The 20,165-nt window shown below is 40.1% G+C and overlaps 1 protein-coding gene across 4 annotated transcripts in view; it reads left to right on the top strand.

Annotated features, from left to right (window-relative positions):
* The window catches only part of LOC146330898 (nucleosome-remodeling factor subunit BPTF-like), a 74,742-nt gene that overhangs the window by 12,524 nt on the left and 42,053 nt on the right, over positions 1-20,165 (top strand). For 3 of the 4 annotated variants that reach the window (XM_084710798.1, XM_084710791.1, XM_084710806.1), the window contains exons 3-14: positions 162-213; positions 1,172-1,340; positions 5,087-5,338; positions 8,101-8,313; positions 10,444-10,629; positions 12,857-13,032; positions 14,002-14,181; positions 14,654-14,835; positions 15,481-15,612; positions 17,533-17,662; positions 18,172-18,307; positions 18,770-19,072. In XM_084710798.1, the coding sequence (XP_084566924.1) occupies positions 162-213; positions 1,172-1,340; positions 5,087-5,338; positions 8,101-8,313; positions 10,444-10,629; positions 12,857-13,032; positions 14,002-14,181; positions 14,654-14,835; positions 15,481-15,612; positions 17,533-17,662; positions 18,172-18,307; positions 18,770-19,072 (2,111 nt within the window). The remainder of the gene's footprint in view (positions 1-161; positions 214-1,171; positions 1,341-5,086; positions 5,339-8,100; positions 8,314-10,443; positions 10,630-12,856; positions 13,033-14,001; positions 14,182-14,653; positions 14,836-15,480; positions 15,613-17,532; positions 17,663-18,171; positions 18,308-18,769; positions 19,073-20,165) is intronic. The other variant, XM_084710815.1, reaches the window with a different exon arrangement.

Here is a 20,165-nt window from a genome sequence, read left to right as displayed (position 1 = left end):
GAAGACAAAAGACAAAGGCAAAGAAACGGCATTAAAGCGACAGAACAACCTGTAGAAAAGCATAGTAAAGCATCTATCTTCTAGTGTTGTCTTTTTTCCTGTTTGTCCTACCCCACACTAATTTTTTGACTCCTGTCTCCTCTCTCATGTCTCCCCTACAGTGAGGAGGACGGCGAGCAGGAGGACAAAGCCATCTGGTACTACAGCACCAAGGTAAATGCAACTCATGGTTTTCTCTTACCAGGGTTATATACTGTGCTTCACACAATAACACTGAATTATTTTGTTTTAAAATGCTCTCTTTTTTTCTTACGTAATTTCTTACATAACCCCTTTTTACACTGGGAAAACATCACCAACACCCATTTGGCTTTTATCTTCAGCGGGAAAGGGTACAATCAGCATTTACATTAATCAGCTCTGGTTCCGTGTTCCAGGATTTTCATTCTGGTCCGGTCCCACTTCCACAAAGATACTCCTGTCCCAGTCCAGGAAGGATGATTCCCGTCCCATCCCATTCCTATCAATGCATAGTCCACACAGTTTTTATATATAAAAAGCTGACCTATTGTTATTAAAATTCCCGCCTGTATGGGCTTTACTTTTTCCTGTCCCATTCCAGCCCTGTGATGAATAGCAAAATTGACTCCCATCCTGTGGGAATTCCTGAAAAAATATCAGCCTCTAGTGTGTCAGCACAGCACAGTGGAGTCTGCACCTGTTTGAAGATTTTGTATTCAGTGATGAAGTCCTCATCTTTAGTCAAGTGGCTGCATAACAGCGGATAAATTAGCTTTTATTTTATTATATAAAAGCTTTTATTATGAAGCAGCAAAATCAGGAAATGTTGCGTTTTCATCAGCATTAACTTTACATGACTCCTCTGCAGCTGAGAGCGAACATGAAATAGTAAAATAAAGCAGATATCTGAAAGTAGAAACACTGACGCAGGAGCGAAACAAAACTTCAAACCACTGAGATTCAGTTAGACGCTAGAAGGGTCAATCACCTATTTTTATCAGGTATAGTCACATTTAAATACCCACACATACTTGCTAATTTTGGTGTAAAAACACAATGTATCACATCCCTGTGTTTTTTTTTTGGCGGTGTGGCCGTCACAGCATTGAGTCAGTCTTGGTGAACTCTCCTTTAACTCTGCTCTTTCCAGGTCCAGCTAGCTGAGCTCATAGACTGTTTGGATAAGGAGTACTGGGAGGCTGACCTGTACGCAGCACTTGAGGAGATAAGGGACGAAGTGCACAGGCATATGGACGCCACAGAGGACTTGACCAACAAGGCCCGGGGCAGCAACAAGTGTTTCCTCACTGCAGCTAATGGTAAAGAGCTCTTCATTATTTCTTTGTTTAAAAAAACACCACGTTTGAAAAAACAATGTAAAAGTGCCTTAGTGGATGCCCATATGGTAGATAAAACCTCCCTCCAGAGTGCCCCTCTAGACAGGAAAACATGCTTAAGTGCCCTTCCAGTGGAGAAAACATGCTAAAGTGCCCTTCCAGTGGAGAAAACATGCTAAAGTGCCCTTTAGAGTGCCCTTCCAGTAGCAAAAATGTGCTACATTGTCCTCTAGGGTGCCCCTCCAGTGGAGAAATAAAGTGTACTTCATAGCGCCCATCCAGAGGGGAAAACATGCTAAAGCACACTTCCAGTGAAGAAAACATAATAAAGTGTCCTTTAGAGTGCTTTCCAGTGCTAATGTGCTCCTCTATGGTGCCTTTCCAGTGCTAAAGAGCCCTCTGAAGTGTAGATGCAGCAGGACTTTCAGTGCACTGGTCTTGTCTCACACAGCTGGTGCCCTTTTTATTTCTTGCTCCTGCCCCTCAGACAGCCTGAGTCAGCCCCTGCCTATTATCAGAGAACGTAATCGCTTAGTTTAATCATGGTGCAGAGGGGAAGAAAGCTCTCTTTAAGCCCAAAGTATTTTTTTCCCTCCTTTCTCTTTCTATCACTCCCTTGCCACTCCTACATTCTCCCCGATACTCATGAATGCCATCCAGTCATAGATGGCTGGACCATAGGAATCAACCCAGCCATTATGTAACCTTACTCTGCTCCCAGTTTGGCCAGTATCCAGCATTTGAGTTTCCCTTCAGTCCCTCATCCTGTCCTCTCTGTCTATAGGCTGTCCGCCATATCCATGCATGTGTTTCAGGGTCAGTAAAAATGATGCACCTGTGAGCACATTTTAACATGGGAAGTTCATAACAATTCTGTTTTGGAAAATAGCACCACACTTTAAATGGTGCTACTGTTTGCGTTATCTTTTGATGCTACAGTTTGAGTGGAAACTATCACTTCTAACAAGCATCTGCTGGGCACAGATAAGTTGAAGAGTCTCACTTACAACAGACTTTTTTTTTTTTTTTTTTTACCCCAAGGAAGTGTACAACACAAGCATTTAAAAATGTATGCCACTTGAAATAATAAATGCAGCTTTTGTCAGACCTCTTAAAACTGGCAGCAGCAGTTTCATCCCATTGCTCTTTTGTGCCAGAGTGCCCAGTACCAGCTAGCTCAGCAACATCTCACAAGAAGGATATGTGTGTAGCACACTTAATACTGAAGACACACAAGTGATTAATTGGTCAGAAAAGTGCCTGGAAAAACCACTAAATGCCCAGTGTCCCCTCACCGCTTTTTGGGCTTGTTGTGGTTATTATACTTCACAGCTGTTCTTATAACTGGTCTGTAAGACTGAGTTGCACCAACCAACATAAATTCTGATCAGGGTTTAGCAAAACTGAAATGAGTTGGGCTGCAACTAATGATTATTTCCTCAGTGGATTAATCTGTTGATTATTCTTTTGATTAATCGATTAGTTGTTTTGCCTATAAAATGTCAGAAAAGTGAAAAATGCCAATCAGTGTTTCCCAAAGCCCAAAATGATGTCCATGAATGTCTTTTTTGTCTGCAATCCAAAGATATTCAGTTTACTGTCATGAAGGAGTTAAGTTAGCAGAAAATATTCATATATAAGAAGCCACAATCACTTTTGACTTCTTTTTTTTATTTTACTCAAAAAGATTAATCAATTATCAAAATAGTTGACGATTAAATTAATAATCAATTATTCGAGTAAGTGTTGCAGCTCAAAAGATTAGTAAATTTAGATTTAAAATTAAGCAGAGCTCTGTTGCACAAACCTCAGTTTACCTCAATTTAGTAATTCCAAATGTAGTGGCGTAAACTGAAATGAAATAGAGTTCAGTCAATATGGACATGCTTGCTACTTACCCACATTAAAATAGATAAATAAATAGATAATAAATCTAAGTGCTGTCAGAACTTAGCTAGTAAGTAAAAAAAATGAGGGGACATTAACAACACTTGTATTGTTTGATAGCTAGCTAAAAAGTTAAAGTTAAACCTCGTCAAGTGTGAGTTTAAAGTCACTGGATTATAGTTTACATTGGAGTTTAAAGTTTTTGTGATAGAAATAAATTGAATTTAGGTTTAGAGTAAAAACTAAACTGAGGTTTAATGAGAGGCTTAAATTTAATCTTCCTAATTTTAAGCTGGTTTAAACATTTGGTGCATCATAATTAAAAGTTAAACCAGGATTTAAGTGGATTTAAAAATTAATTCTTAAAATCCTGAAACATCTAAAAGATGATAGTAAGTGAAATAACAAAAGTGTCTGTAGAAAGAAGACGGAGGCTTTTGAATTCAATTTCTGTCATGTTTATGCTCACATACAAAATGTGGGATTTTCTATCCAGTTTGATGACAAGTGTGAAACTGGATATTCTTTCATCCAGTGTTATTCTTCCTCTGTCTGCATGTGTCATACCCAGTGAGGAGACATTGAATGTGTCAGCCCTGCGTCTGCATTTCTAATTCAGTGTTGATAAAACAAAGAGGAAGATTGTAAAAAAAAATAAGAGAGAGACATAATTTAACAATCAAGCGGATGTTTTCTGTTTTGTGTGTCAGTAAAAGAAAAGCCTCAACATTTGCATACTGTGCTGTTTGTTCTGCTCGATGCGAGATTTCCTATTGGGTGAGGAGGCAGACTGCTCCAGCAGGGTCAGGGCTAAAAACCAATGCAGCAGGGTATTGTGATATGTTGCGTGGCAGTTTTGTATCATATATGGATGCAAAGTATCTAGAGCTGCTGTTTGAGGTTTCGGTTTTTTAAGAAAGAAGCAATACAGCCCTAATCTGTCTCCTGCTTTAATGAGGGCACTTATTGTTTGATGTTTTTATATCATTATGTAGCTTCACACAACTGTTTCTCATGTGTGTATATTTTAGAGTCTTAGCCCTTTTAAAGCCATTTTCCTGCGTGACCTGATGTAGGTTTCTGCATGATGATGTTGCCGCATATAAACCCCCAAAGTGGAAAACAGACGGAGTTACCCTTTTAAATTTACACAATCTGTGCAGATGGAGGTTTTATATTACTCAGCTTATGTTATTAAATTGTGCCCCTGATGAGTCACACTCTTGTAAAGGACGTCACAGTCTTCCACTCTACAGTATATTAATGACCCAGTGTGCTTACCTATCAGTATGTACCTATCACTGTTGCTACTCATATTAACGCTGGAGGGATGAGTCTACAAGACAGCATGGTGCCACTAGGCTCTCTTACCACATCAGAATCTAACTTTATTGTGGTGTTTTATAGAAGATTAGGATTGAATTGCTCCCAGTCAGCATGTTACATGTAAATTGTGTAAAGGAGGAGGTCCGTTGGATGATAATTCTGCATCATCTTTTTGTTTTGGGTTTAAATATAAAGCTCAAGCATGTCATAATGTCCCCTCCAAAACCACACCATCTTTTTGTTTTCCTGTTAGTGTTCATTTTGGGTCAGTTCCCAAGTTATCTTTGTCACCCGAGGACTTGATATCTTGATATACTAGCAAAACAGTAATAAAAGAGAAAAACATATATGTTAAAATATGTACATTCTACTGCAATATATATCAGAAATATATACAAATTAAAAGTATGTAAAAAGTGAAAAAGTTATGGATGGCTTGTTGGCTTTACCCTGTGTTCTGTTGTTGATTTATTTTGTCTTACAACTTCTCGTCTCGTACATCTTCTTTCAACCAGAGGAGATCCTGGAGCGGTTGCGGGCCAAGAAGGAGGAGGAGCTGGAGGAGGTGAAGAGACGGGCTGCCGAGGAGGCCCTGAAAGCTCGGCTGGAGAAGGAGAAGAAGGAGGTGGACGTGGAGAAGGACGACGAGGAGGCAAAATCGAGGGATGAGTGGCAGCAGGACGGGAAGGTCAAGGCTCCAACAAAGGAGGAGGAGGAGACCAAAGAGGAGGCCACGGAGGATAAAAAGGACGGCGTCAAAACTGGAGGTGATTATGATGTTTATCTTTGATAAGAAATTCTGAAAAAACACATCCAATTAGTTAACCTGAAGATATGGTAATAGTAGCACAAAAAACAATAAAAAGTCTGACCTGAAAAGCTCTTTCTCTGGAAGTCGCTACCTCTTCTGTTCTGTTTTTGAGCCTTGGAAAAAAAAGGACATCATCACAATGGTGTAATTAGTTATTGATTTAAGAATCAATTCCGCTGTTGTTTGGCTCTTAAACCAATTAGAAATGCTGTGCTGTTTTTCAAGACTCAAGTTGGCAATCACAAAGCACATGTGGTAATTAATGTTGGTGCCTTGCTGGATGTGTATTATACAGCGCAATAAAGAGGCTCTTATACAGAATAATAAGACATTTATTGCATGAACAGAAGAAGAAAATGCTAACGTCTTTAGTAAGCGGCGTCTAATTACCCTTGAGTGCATAGGGAATATAAATGCCCGTGTGCCTTCCCATAAGTGCATGATTGCATTCATCTTAAAAAGTTAAAGAATCCCAGAAGTTAAAGGCATAATATGCAGGATTTTCCTAAAAAAAACACAAACAAACAAAAAAAAAAAAAAACAAGAAGTGTGTTTTTATATCTGCATAGACTTTACCCTCTGGCCGTATTTTCTAATTATCTCATATTTTTCTCTGTTCTGTATGTTTTTGTTCATCAGCCATTGGGCGATGGTGTGTAGCACCCAGCCAGTAACAGCAAGCAGGTTGTGAGGTCAGGTTTAGTGATTAGCCCTTCAGCTTCATAGCAACAAGGTCTTTGGTTTGAATCCTGGTTTGGACACAGCCTTTCTCTGTGGAGTTCCTGTGTGTTCCTTAAGTACTGGTGTAGGTTTCCTCGGATTGTTCTAAGTTGACCTTTACGTTTACCTTTACTTTTAGCTTGAAACATAGCGACATCACTGTCTCTGTCTCTCTCCCCTCCGTCTGTGTCATAAAGAGGTCATGACACAGACAGGTCTGTGTGTGGTTAGCTGAGGGCGAGGCTGAGATACACGCATGCAGGCAGAAAGAGGACACAGCAGATATGATGAAGCGTTCGCTTTGGCTGCATTCACGCAAAAGCCGGCAATGTGGCACCTTCTTGCAGGATTGCGCTGAGGCGTGGGCGTGTGTAGTTTAACTCTTACGTCTCACACGCAGTACATATGTAGTGACAGCCCAGACAAGCCCAAGTCCTGCTTTGGTCAGGTACCCTTTGGTAGGACTGCTTTATTATGGCAAAAATCAGCAGAACGATTATTTTGATTGATATTGAAATCATGATTTTAGTGTTTACTGGACATTTTTTACACAATGACTCTGAACTTTCAATATAATTGAACTGAAAAACAAGAAATAAACGAAAATGTGTAATAAAGCGAAAAATATGAAGATAAATAAAGCAAATAATATGTAACAAAACTATCTATCACCAACTGTGATATACAGTGTATCTTTTTACATAGTTTGCCAGCATTGCAGAATCAAAAGAGGTGTGACACAACACAACAGCACACTGGTCAGCAGGTGATTCTCCATGTTTATAATCACACACAGAGCTGATAATCTTTTGGATTTACAACATCACAAAGTTTTTGTTTCTGCGTAAATGGGCCGTCGCTTCCCCTGCTAAAGATTAATTAAAGAGATCGCCTTGTAAGATACAAACAGGCAGGATTTCTCTTCTCCTGCCTGTTTGTGTGTGCTCAGTGCTCGTCTCCCTCCGCTTAAAACATCTGGCAAATGTGTGGAATAAGTTCGTCATTTAACGGAAACAGCAGCGGACATGTAACTCAGCAGTAAAATCAGTCAACATGAGCTGAAACCAAAACTGGCTGAAAAGGAAGGGTGCGCTGCTTTTACAACACAAGACAAAACAAAACACACCATCACAGTATGTGGCACGATAAATGTTTTATTTTGATTATCTTGTTTTAATGATTGTGGGAAGCCAAAATCGTAACTGAAATTGAAATTTAATTTCACTGCCCAGCCCTATCCTTGGGTACCCACCAGGTAACCTGCAAAAAAGTTGTATAACGGGTAAATTCACAAGTACAGACTAACTGCGGGCAGGCAGCAGGTGAGAACACAAATAATTTCCAGGATTTTCTTTTGTTATTGTGAAAGCCTAAGACACAACCTTTGACCTGCATCCAGACAAACAATGGGTCATCACTGATCTAACAGTAATGTAGGCTCGCTAATAGCTAAAACGGATGACATAAAGGCAAAAGTCAGTGTAGGATATCAAATTAAGGACAATAAACTGTGGAAGGCCAAGTCGAACATTTGGGAGAAGTTTTGTGTGAACAGAGACTGTGAGAATATCACTGTCAGCAGCTTTGCTGCTTGTAGAAAGTTTCAAAAAGTATTAGCTTTTGATAGCTGCAAGCTAGGCATGTTGTTGCTGAGGAAATGCATCGACAGATGCAGGAGCACAGTCTCTAGTCTCTAGCTCGGTCAACCACTGCTGCTTTTTCTCTCTCTTACTCTTGTTTAGGCGGGATGGAGGGGCTAACTTTGAATGGTGTGTTTACAAACAGGAACAAATGCTGCATATTATACCTTTAAGATACGTTTGTTAAGGTCATATGTGTAGCTTTGCCAACAGTTTTTTACTTTTTCAGTTGATGATGATTTTTTGGTTTGACCATACTTGTCAGCCCACCACTGCTTCTCTCCATTGTCTTTAAGTTATGTGTGCAATATCCACTGAAAACCACAGTATTTACAACATTGCTGCTGTTCATCTGTAGCTGTCGAAGCTCCACCTACTGTCCAAGAAGGCAGTAGTGGCAGTAGCACCTCAGACGGACCTAAACTTCCAGCAGCCCCTGCTCCAACACAAACCATCCCCACCGGCGTGAGCTATAGCCTGGCCGCGGAGGCTCCAAAGCCCCCCGCTGCCTCCTCCGTAGGGGCTCTGATAGAGGGATGTTCCCATACGGAGGTCTCTAACAACACCAAAGGTACACAAGGACGTTTCAGGGTGAAATTGACCTCATTAAGCTGCTTTACTGCCGCAGTCTGCAACTTCGCTGGATTGTGCGACCAATGTCATGCCCCTAACATCGCCAGTGCCTTGTTTGTTCCGCCATATACCCCCAGTGCTTTAGCCTCCCTCCTGACCATTTCCCAGCCTGCCGCTTCGCATGTGGCTCTCACTTCATCTGCTGGCTTTTGTGTTCAATATTTCAGTTTTTGTTTCCTGAAATCTGGCTCCAGCCTTGTAACACTTTCCGTCGTTTTGCACTTGAACTCTTAATTTTCCTCATGCTCTCTTTTTCCCCCATAGAGACAAGAAACTGATTGCATCGATTGATTTGCAATCAGACAGCATTGTCACCGCAATCATTATGGCTAGAACCGAGCCTCAGTCAACTGAGGACAACGCTCACTGTGCCTGCTGCAGTAATTCTTATAAAAAGCTTTTCTTCTGCTGCTTGCTTGTAATGGGAACCTCTGGTTAGATGGCTGTCCATTTAAGTAGTGCATTTGTGGATACTTGTTCAGGGATGATCTGCACATGTTCATCCTTAAAAGTATAGTTCCGATTATTTGAAGTGGGGTGGAAGTCGTTATTATCCATAATCATTTATTCACTACAGTGGATGCTGGTCACTGCCTCTCCAGTGTGGAGAAGCAGAGAGAAGTATGTCATGGAAGCAAATCAATGTACTGCTGTGGACGGGACGGGGTCAGCAACATAAATGTAATAACTTTATTCATATAGCACCTTTGCTTTGACAGACAGGCCAGGGTACCCAGGAGGCAGTGAGCAACAGAAAGTCACAACAGTGAGGCCAAACAGAAGCAAGAGAAAGTTAAACTGAGATAAAACCATAAGACACTGCAAAAGAGGCAAAAACATGGTAGAATTAAGATGGAACAATAAAATACGTAAAGATAAAATAATAGAAGATAAAAAAAAACAGCATCACATAGTGGCTACTAAGTATAAATAAATAGAAATAAAAAGAATAAAGGAATAAAAATTTGAAAGTTTAACAGAACAACAGAAGGTATCTTAGACACATATTGATAAAATCAATGTAAATTTAAATGTACATGATATTTATAATATTTTCACTGCATTACTTTCCCATCAGACAGCCTTTTCTGACAGGAAATTGCTGTTAGAATAAGCCAAATACTGCTCTCTCTACACCAACCAAACTCCACAGGTGAAATCGGTCATTTTACCTTGCGAAATGTGGGAGCTGCTGGTCTACCACTTTCTCAATCCGTTTGTGTTATTGTGTGATTTCTTTATTTCGAAAGGATGGTTTGGATTCGCAGAAGTGAAACAATAACACAAACGAACAGATCAAGGCAATAGTAGATCAGCAACTCCTGTGTTCTGCAAGGGAAAATGACGGATTTCCTCTATGGAGTTTGGTTGGTTCGGGGGGAGTGACATTTGATTTATAACTGTAGTTTCCCACCAGAAACGGCTATCTGATGCCAAAGTAAAGTGGTGAAAATATTCTAAATATAGCTTATACTTAAACTGATATTGTTTTTTTGTGAACCCTTTAAGTAGCTAAAATGACTGACAACTGAAGGTGTTCTGACTGGCATCTTCTGTAGCTAATACACTGACTATTGATTCATTAAATATCTCAAATAATCCCTCTTCAAAAAATCCAGACAATCCCTTTTATATGTGTGCATGAGCCTAGTTGGAGCCTTGCCTTGCCTGGACTGGTCACCCATTGCTTTCAAGTGACCCATCCCTTCATGTGAACTGGTTATTTGGTGCATGCATTGCGCACAAGTTATCAGTAGAGGGAGCCACAGCCTGAACTATTTCAGAACCATCACAAGAAAGTTTGTTTTCATCATGACTGACCTTCTTCTTGTGCAGAGCCTCGTGTTTATTGGTCACTGCTGACAGCTTTGATGCCACAATTTGTCTTGTTTTTCCAGTTCAGACGTTTCAGTCGGCGCTAACACCTGCACTTTGCTGGAACACTTAAACGAACCATGAAAGATGTCTCAGATGATGACTGATGACGGCAAAAAAAGCCAACACAATTCCAGACAGGCTTGTTTATGTAACGGTCAATACTCCTTGTGATTTTCTGTCTGTGCTGCAGAAACCCCGTCATCAGAGTCTGTCCCTGTCAGCGGAGATGGCGTCCCCAGCCTGAGCCAGCCCTCCCACACCAACGAAGAGAACAGTAACAGCAGCATGGGAGCTGTGGTCCCTCCCAGAGGTCCCGAACCTCCAGACCTGGCTGACAAGTCCTCCCAGTCATCACTGGCCAGCCTCGATGATACAGGTCTGACCAAACAATACCTCATCTGATGTCTGACGTGTTCATACATTTCACATGATAGTTAAATCTGCACAAGAAAAGCAGTCACCTATGCTTTAGATTTGGGACAAATCATGTCCTACCAAAAAAAATATCTTACTGCCAACACTGCAATTCCATTGTTTAAGGATTTATATATATGAAATCTATGTGATTTAAGAAATGTTTTTGTTTGCTTTTTTTTCTGGCTCTGTGCCAGAAAGCACCCCCTTTTTTTCACTAAAGTATGATTTAATCAGGCATAAAAAGGTTTAGCTATATCCTAAGGACCCCTGTATCACTTCCTGGTTTAAAAATGGTGGGTATACTGCTATGGCTGGCCAATATTTATCGATTTAATACCATATAATATCGATATTATATCGTATCATGACATGAAAGGAGATGTCACATTAGATTTTGGCTATTGTTATCTTGTGATATGGCACAAGTGTTGACTTTTCCTGGATTTGTCTGTGAAGTGATGTAATTTCCTGAACCTACCAGACTGATCTAGCTGTTCAATTATTCGTCTTTGCCTGCATAGTCATTATATCCACATTGCAGATTATTTGTCAGAAATCTCACTGTTAATTAGGGGTGTTAATGATTAATCATTAATTGATTAATCGCTGCTTATTTAGAATTTAGCATTTAACTAAAAAATAAATTAATAATTAATCAATAGTCTGGCAGTGATTGTGCCCATTGAAATTGTGACATTGTTTTGTCTGGCAGAGGCGTTTGTTGAGTAAGGAAACTTAAAGGAATAGTTCACCCAAACATGAAAAGTCAGTCATTGTCTACTCATCCTCATGCCGATTGAAGGTTGGTTTAGTTTTTTAGTCCACAAAACTCTGCTGGAGTTTTACAGGAAAACAGCATTGTAGAGTCTTCCAAATAGTGGAAGTGAATGGTGACCAGTTTTCAAATGTAAAAAAACAGAATAAAAATATAAAATGCCTCCATACTGCCCCGACATTTCAAGTTGACTAAGAAAATGTTATTTACACCATGTTTCTAGCCTGAATCTCACACTGTCTGAACTGTGAATGTGTGGTGTGACGGTGTGCAAACAGCATGTCTGGGAATTTAGGAGACTTAGGTTGCACCACATGAGCAGTATGGGTGCACTTTGTTTTTTTTGTTTTTTTCAGTTGTTGTTAGTTATTTATCTTTATGTTATGTTTGAAAACTGGTCACCATTCACTTCCATTGTTTGGGAGATTCTGCAGCACTGTTTTCCTGTGAAACTCCAGCAGAGTTTTTCGGACCAACAGAATAACCCTGACCCTCAATCGGCATGAGGGTGAGTAGATAGATGATGATTGAATTTTCATTTTTGGGTGAACTTTCCCTTAAAACTTAAAATGAGAAAAATGTGCACTTTGTATCTTACTAATTATTAATTAATTCTTAGCAATTTCAACTATTGATTTAGGAAAACGAATAAAAGTTGCAACTTTTAGTTAATATTTTGTGAAAGTCATACCAGTAGTCATATCTATAATACAGCAAACTTATTTTTATCACTTTTGCCCTTTCAACACCTCATCAGTCACTACTTACATGATCAATAATTATCAATATCAACCCATAAGAAACTTCACTGTTTGATAGGTTTTTCAACCAGGCCCAGGCCTAAATACTGCTCAAGCACTGGTAGGAGTTCTATTTTCCCACAAATTCATTAAATAATATTGTTATAAGATGTGTCTCAACCGTAACATGTCAACTCTGTAGCCCTTGTACATGAAAGCTTAAATAAGAATTATGGTTTATGTGTGTTTTGGTTAGTATTAAGAAAACTCTTAGCAACTTACTAAAATAAAAAATAAACTGTCTACTCACTACAATTATGGGGTGAAATGAAAAAATGTAACATTTTAAAACTTCGTAAGACATCAGCTCTATCATATGTAAAATGTAATCATTAGGAGGTTGGCCCGTTACGATGTTTAACTGCCAAGAGTTTGATCATTTAATATATATTTTCCAGAATTATTGAAGAGTAAAAATTAAAACCCCTACATGTATGGCTTTGTCCCAATTCTCAAGATTCGGTGCAGTACAAACATATTACAACTGTTTCTTATGTAATGGCTTTCAAGACTGTATCGGTTTCACTGATCAATCCACATCAAATAAAGTTCACAGCTGTGTCTGACTTGGTTTCTTCTGTCCTTGACTGAACCGGGCACTTGGTTTCCAGGGGACAGTAAAGACTCGGCCAACGGTGAGACGACAGGCCTCAGCAGTAAGAAGTCGTCGGCGACTCGCATGGTGACCCGGCTGAGAAATCCAGAGAGCAAGCTCAGCCAGCTCAAGAGCCAGCAGGTTGCAGCTGCTGTCCACGAAGCCAACAAGGGTTTCAAAGAGGGTAAAGAGGTGAGAAGAACTGTTGATGATCATGATTTATTTTTTTTAATCTATGAATGAAAAATGCCTGCATGGTGTCTGACACAGGTGCGCAAAGCAGGACATGTACACATGAATATGAAGTTAAAGGTCTTGAATTCTGGCGATTGAACATCGTCCTAAACTTAACATAATATAGTTAATGCCTGGTTGCATAAACTACCTTATGTCTTAACCTTACATTTGTACCTTATGCAAAATATTTCGGGGCATTCAACGTTAGTGCCTGACTGGCCACGTGGGTCAGAAATCTGCTTGCCCAAATTCAATTTTTACCAGCCCCTGTACTGTTTTCTATGTCAGTGGTTGTTGTTAAAAACAAAGGCTTAATTATATTATTATTACTTATTATAATCTGTGGCTGCAATGTCTATAAAATGTCTTGAAAATTGTGAAAAATTTCTTGTTTTTTCAGCCCCAAACCAAAAGATATTCAGTTTAATATGATAATAAACCAAGAGGAATGGGAAGTCTCCATATATGAGAGGCTGAAAACAGCATTTTCTGCTATTTTGCTTGGAAAAATTACCTTAACAATCAATTGATGATCAAAAGAGTCTTTTTTGCTAGATTTACTTGCTCGGCATGGCATTTTACTTGCCCCAGGCAAGTGAGCAGTCCTTACTGTTGAGCCCTGTCTTAGGTTGTCTCCAAGCCTAAGCGTTTGGACTAACACTTTCATGCCAGTTACTGTCATAATACAACATGTGCACTTCAGTTACTATGGTCATGCTTCACTTAAAAGCATTATTGTCAGTGTTGGTTAGCCTCTTCACAATGGACAGCACAGAGAGCACAAAAAGAAAAAGAAAGCCGTACTGAATATGAGGATCTGTGATGAGGATACTTATTTTATTCAGAGGAGGTGCTTGTATATGTATCATAGATTTGCTGTCTTTTAATAAATCTGAATGACTCTTTTTTTCCCAACCTCTGCAGGTACTAGTAGTAAATGCACAAGGTGACGTCACCCGCGTCAGCACACGTAACAGCAAGGACGTGGTGATGAAGGGGACACTCTGCCAATACTTCAAGCTTGGCCAGGAGGGGAAGTACCGCGTCTATCATAACCAGTACAGCTCCAACGCCGTGGCCCTCAACAAGCACCAGCACAGAGAGGCAAGTGGCACGACAAGTTGTTGTCATCATCTGAATATTCATAAATGTTCTAACATTAATTTAATTGTGTCTGCAAGGGATTTTTTATTATTATAAAGACTTCTAAGTCAGATGGATTGGTGATTATAAACTGTCCCTAGGTATGACTGTGTCCACTGGATCTGAGACAAGCCAGATACTGAATAGGGCACTAATAAACATGATGAGAAGATGTGTGTTAAACCTGTATAGGTGGACTGAATGTGCACTACTATAAAGTGAAGAAGGAGGACTCAAAGTTTTTCTAAAGACTGAGCTAAAGCTCACATGGAAAACAGGAAAAAGGCTTTATATCATTAGACTCTGTACATGACTGTGATATGACCATTTCTGAATGAAATTAAAAGTAAAAAATAAGAAATTGGCAGTGAAGCGTACCCTGTCTTTTAGGTGAATCCCTGGCTAAAACCTACCTAATTTGTCTTTTCATCAGGACCACGACAAGAGGCGGCATCTCTCCCACAAGTTCTGCATGACACCAGCAGGAGAATTTAAGTGGAACGGGTCCATTCATGGCTCCAAGGTTCTGACCATCTCCACGCTGAGACTCACCATCATCCAGCTGGAGAACAACGTTCCAGCACCGTTCATGCACCCAAACTGGGCCTCACACAGGTACGAAGACGGACACTATGACATGTAATAGTCAATGGGTATTTGTTTTATTGTTGCACTTTATTTTAGATTCAGACACTAATAAGACGTAACAAGCTGAAGTTTGTGTCAAACTAGATAAAATAATGTTCTTTATTTGTCAGTATCAGACCCTTTGATAGCCCCTTATTAAACTTTATTAGAGGGTAATTTAGGACATAAATACAACAGAACTGTACTGTAAACTAAAGTGAAATCACAAATCTGATACTTGAGACGCCTTCCTGTCAGTTGTATGGAACTACGCAAAGAAGGCCTGTCTCAAGTATGACATTTGTGATTTCACATTAGTTTGCAGTACAGTTCTGTTGTAATTTGTCCCTAATTACCCTCTGAGAAAGTCTAATAAATGATCTAACCTGTCTAATAAAAAGCACATTACTTCTACTTTAATTTGATACAAAACATGTCTTGTTCCGTCTTATTTGTGTACCGTAAAATAAAGTGTGAATGACAGAAAGCTCTGAACTGAGGCCTTTTTATCCAAAGTAAAAGCATACCAAGACCAGGCTGAAAATTAAAAAATTAAACTAGCCTCCTAGGGAAAGCACCCAGAGTAAAGAGAGAAGTTTAAAAGAATTCAATGTTTCTTTGCTTGTTTTTTAGGACCAATTGGATCAAAGCAGTTCAGATGTGCAGTAAGGCCAGAGAGTTTGCGCTGGCTCTGGCCATCCTGGAGTGTGCCATCAAACCTGTGGCCATGCTGCCTGTCTGGAAGGACTCGCTGGGCCATACCAGGTACGCACATTGTGTATGTACAGTATGAGTGTGCATGTGTATTAACTACATACATACTACATTTATTCATAAACCTGTGTTTTTACAAATTGATCTAATTTCACACAACACATAAACAAAATAATAGTTACGTGATCCCTCCACAGATTCGGTTTAAATACTTCAAAAAAGTGAAAGAGTCAAGTAAGCATTGAGTGCATGTACACTGGGGATGTGTGGTCAGTTTAGCAGGCAGAGGCGATCATAACCAGATCAGATCAAAGGGCCCACCCTCGCTGTGAGGCATAATATTTAGACTGCGAGTCCACTACCAGTACCACCCACCTCTGCCTGTACTACTGCTTCAACACCACAGCACCCCTTTAAAGAAGAGATTGTCCGGCGTTTCGCAGGGTTAGGACCTGAATGTGTGTGTGTGTGTATCTGTAGAATGGAAGTGAATGAATGCTTCATAGAACCCTCATCTTTAATCAGGGCTTTAATCATATTTTTACATTACTCGAGGAACATTCCAGTTGCTTATTTACAAAATTATATGTCATATAAGGTGTATTTTAAATGGCTGAATCGTGACCAATAGCTGTCATTATACAGCAGGGTTTTCACGAAAAGCAAATCATGATATTCTTTGTGCAGCCCAAAAAAGTTTCTTTTGTTAAAAAAACTAAAACTTTTCCTCTACATCCAATGTCTAAGATATATGGTGATTTATTGGCAGAATATGGCAGAAACTTAATCAATTAATCACCTGAAAATACTAATTGTTGTAACTTAGAATGAGCTGTTTATATCTCCAGAGGGCGAGGGTCCTCTTCCACAGAGCCCGCCATGTTGCACCACCATGTTTCTACAGTAGGCCAGAACTGACAAACCCAGCACAGACACTAAATTTGGTCATTCGCATTTTGTGCGTTTTGTTCTCCTTCACATTTGGAAGAGGAGAGTGACTCATGGTGTTTGCAGTCTGCAAGTTCACTGCTCGATGCAACTAAATCCTACACACCGGTCCCATGAAACAGCTAGTGGAGTCTTTATTTGTTCTGCGTTTGGGCCACTCGGGAGGGATAGACAATGATTGGAGTAGCCAATAGCACTGTGTGACACCCCCATCTCCCTGCCATGCAGTTAAACAGCCCATGCATTTATGAAGGCGAGTGGTCCTGTTAGGTGCCACGTCCTGTTGAGCACAGCCGGCCCGTGACCAAAACACACTCTGAGACCAATGGAGGACACTTTGACAGGGAATAGGCTACAGCACTGAGGTGGTTTTCTTGCTGGGTTTGGCTCCATGGACCATGGGGCTGAGCTAGACAAGCTAACGGTAGTTAGCTGTTAGCCAGCTTACTTGAGCAACAAGTACAGCTATCTTCCCTCAGGATGGAAGCTCTGGTCTAAGAGGCTGTGTTTATCCCAGTGATATCTGTGTTCACTGGGAGGCTGCTGAGGCCAGTTCTGTTGCTTGCAAACAGTTACAGTTAGCTGCTTCAGAAGTAAGCTGTAGCTATCCGTCCATCATGAAAGTCTGGCTGCTCAGCTTCAACTCAATTATTTAATTACACGGGACATCAGAGGGCAAACCAAAATCTATTTTCTCCACAAAAAATGATTCAGTTTCACCCAAATTAATGAATAAAGTTATAAAGTTGTGCTGTTGTACAGTGAGGTATCTGGAGACACTCCATTCTGCTCTGGTGGCCGGTTGTGTTCTGCTTCCATGATCATCAACAGTTTTTAATTGTTTTCCAGGAAAAGACAAACTCTGAAATACTATTAAAAATACCAGAGAATATTTTTTTGTCATTGTTGGACCTGATAGGGGAGCATAGGTGATATATGGCGCAGTAAATATGTGATAAAACACTTAAAGATTTTGACTTTAGCAGGATATACTTACATCACACTTTAAACAAATATCTTCAGGTTAAACCGCATGACGTCCATGGAGCGTGAGGAGAAAGAGAAAGTAAAGAAGAGGGAGAAGAAGCTGGAGGATGAAGAGACGATGCAGCAGGCCACCTGGGTCAAGTACACCTTTCCGATCAAACATCAGGTAGGTCATGTACATACTCATTTTCACTTGATCATTTCAAACCCAGCACAATATGAATTTAATTTCAGAAGATGGATATTCTTTACCATTAATGTGCACAAGGAACTCCCTCTTGCACTCTTGCATACATACTAAGCATATCAGGTTGAGGATGGACCACCGTCGTGTTACCAGCAATGTAGGTCACACACAGGCGGTAATAATATTTCAGACTAGTAGACTTGTACACTGAGACTTTATTGCCTGAAAAACTGATTCATTGCTGTGGGAAACGCTGGTGTGTTTGTTGTGTGTAAGTGCGTGAGTGATGATCAAGGGCTCTTTGATGGAGCAGGTTGAGCTCTGCTGTGAGTCATTTCCCTCAGCAATTAGCGATCAGTGTGTGAACAAACTCTAAACTTTTAATCGTTCTTTATACCCTCAGTCTCTCCTTTTCCAACCTTTTTTTTCCAGTCTGTCCTGATTCACTTTTCAACCCTTCACCTTCTACTTTCTTGTCTTGTGTGAAGGTGTGGAAGCAGAAAGGAGAGGAGTATCGCGTTACGGGATACGGGGGCTGGAGTTGGATCAGTAAGACTTATGTGCAGCGGTTTGTCCCCAGGCTTCCCGGCAACACCAACGCCAACTACCGCAAAGAACTGGAAGGTCTGGAATGGGAGACTTTGGGGCTTAAAATGTGGTTTTTAGTTATTTGGAGTTTGGTTTTTCTTTCAGTTAAAGACTCAGAGAGTGAATTGGTCTCTCGTTCAGTAATCTCAACGATGTCATTGTGTGTGTTGGCTGGCGTTCAATGAAATAAGTCTCTCTTTTGATGTGCCTGTGTATGCCATTGAGTTATGTAGAGCTGTCAAATTTGTGCTCAGATTCGCCCAAACTTTGAAAAGATCTTTTACTTATTTGGTTTGCATGTGTTGACTTGATCAAAGCGCTAATCAGAGACCTCACAAATAGGTTGGCCTCTTGTGTATTCATACTGATAGTTTATGTTCTTGTTTATCCTTTTATTTTAACTGCTGCGAGGATTAATAGAAGATATTGACAGATCTACATGTGTGTTTTCAAGATTATGCGGAAAATGAACTCCTGCTGTCATTGTGTTTCCCAAAGATGCAAAACTCGGCAAGAAATGTACCCTGCTGGACTTGAGTCGACGGCTCAGTGTAGCTGAACCAGAAGCTCAGGGAGCTGCTGTCTTAAGAATTGAGACAAAAGATCAAGACTCTTGTAGTCTCTCCAAGCCCACAACGGATCACCTGATGTCTGTTGAAGATTTGGACTCTAAGGAGAGGACGGAAGAGGAAAAGAAAGAAGGGGCGGACGACAAAGAAAAGTCTGAAGAGTTGTCAGCTAATGAGTCACCCACAAAGATGGAGGTGGACCCCACAGACTCACGATCAGATGAAGAGCAAAGTATGACAGAGTGCGACGTAGTGTCTAATAGCATTGTGTTCACTTGCATGTGGAGTATCAGTTGTGCTTCTTTTTAATCTTCTTATTAACACATTTACATTGATATTCACAAGATTTTCAACTTGATTGACATAAACTGATGCTTCGTAAGTCCCACCCCTTTTTTTGTCTGTGCTCCAATAACAGTTGAGCAAGCTTGGTACCTCTGTCAGCTTTCTCCTTTCCTGCTTAGATATGATATTTTGGGAAAAGAAACAAATTTTGAAGATGGTTAAAAAATGTTGCTGGAGGACCTGTAAGTTCGACATGAGGGCCCATTTCCAATCTGGCCCTCATCCACTCTCACACTGTTTGCACATTCTCGTGGAGGGTCTGCCACATTGAGCGTCATTCCAAACCAGTCAGCCTTAAAAGCAATTATGCATTGATGGAGGCTTACAAAACTCAGTCCTCTCAGGTGTAGCACCTCTTTTCTGTCTGGGATAGAGATAAAGTACTGTGTGATTATTTCTAAAAGATAAGTAATAAATTGTCTCACCTCAAATACACACTGTTTTTAAGCCCACATGATAGAATGACATGACAAAAAATGTCCATCCATATAGATGTGGCCAAAGAATCGTGGGAATTAGTTTTTATTTATTCAATTAGTCATTTTAACAAGCTAATCATGCCATGAATGTAATGAGTGTGCCATTTCATTTGCACTTACATCTTTGTCAGTGTGTAAGATTATAAATATTGACTTAATTATGAATCCATCATGATTAATGTTTCTGTCAGTGAAAGGTGAGGGCGTCTAACACATGGCACTTTTCCACCAAATAAACTCTGGCTCATGAACTGGTTCCATTCAGGATACTATTTAGTGAAACATTGTAATCAATGATGTCATCAACAGAATGTGTTGCTGAATGCATATATGACACATCCACTTTGGTTCCTCAGGAAAATCTGCTGTATTCTGGTTCCAGATGGGAACCAAATTTAGGTGTTTGAAACAGTTCCGTGTTGGTGGAAAAGGTCTAACAGAGCTACACCCTTGTGTAGGGGCCTGATTGGAGTTGGGCCGTATTCACATGTTGGCTAATCT

This window comes from Lutjanus erythropterus, chromosome 3 (genome assembly GCF_056507025.1).
Source record: "Lutjanus erythropterus isolate fLutEry1 chromosome 3, fLutEry1.hap2, whole genome shotgun sequence".
Lineage (NCBI taxonomy): Eukaryota > Metazoa > Chordata > Actinopteri > Lutjaniformes > Lutjanidae > Lutjanus > Lutjanus erythropterus.
Note: the sequence above shows the minus strand (reverse complement) of the source record. Positions and strands in the feature narration are given on the sequence as shown.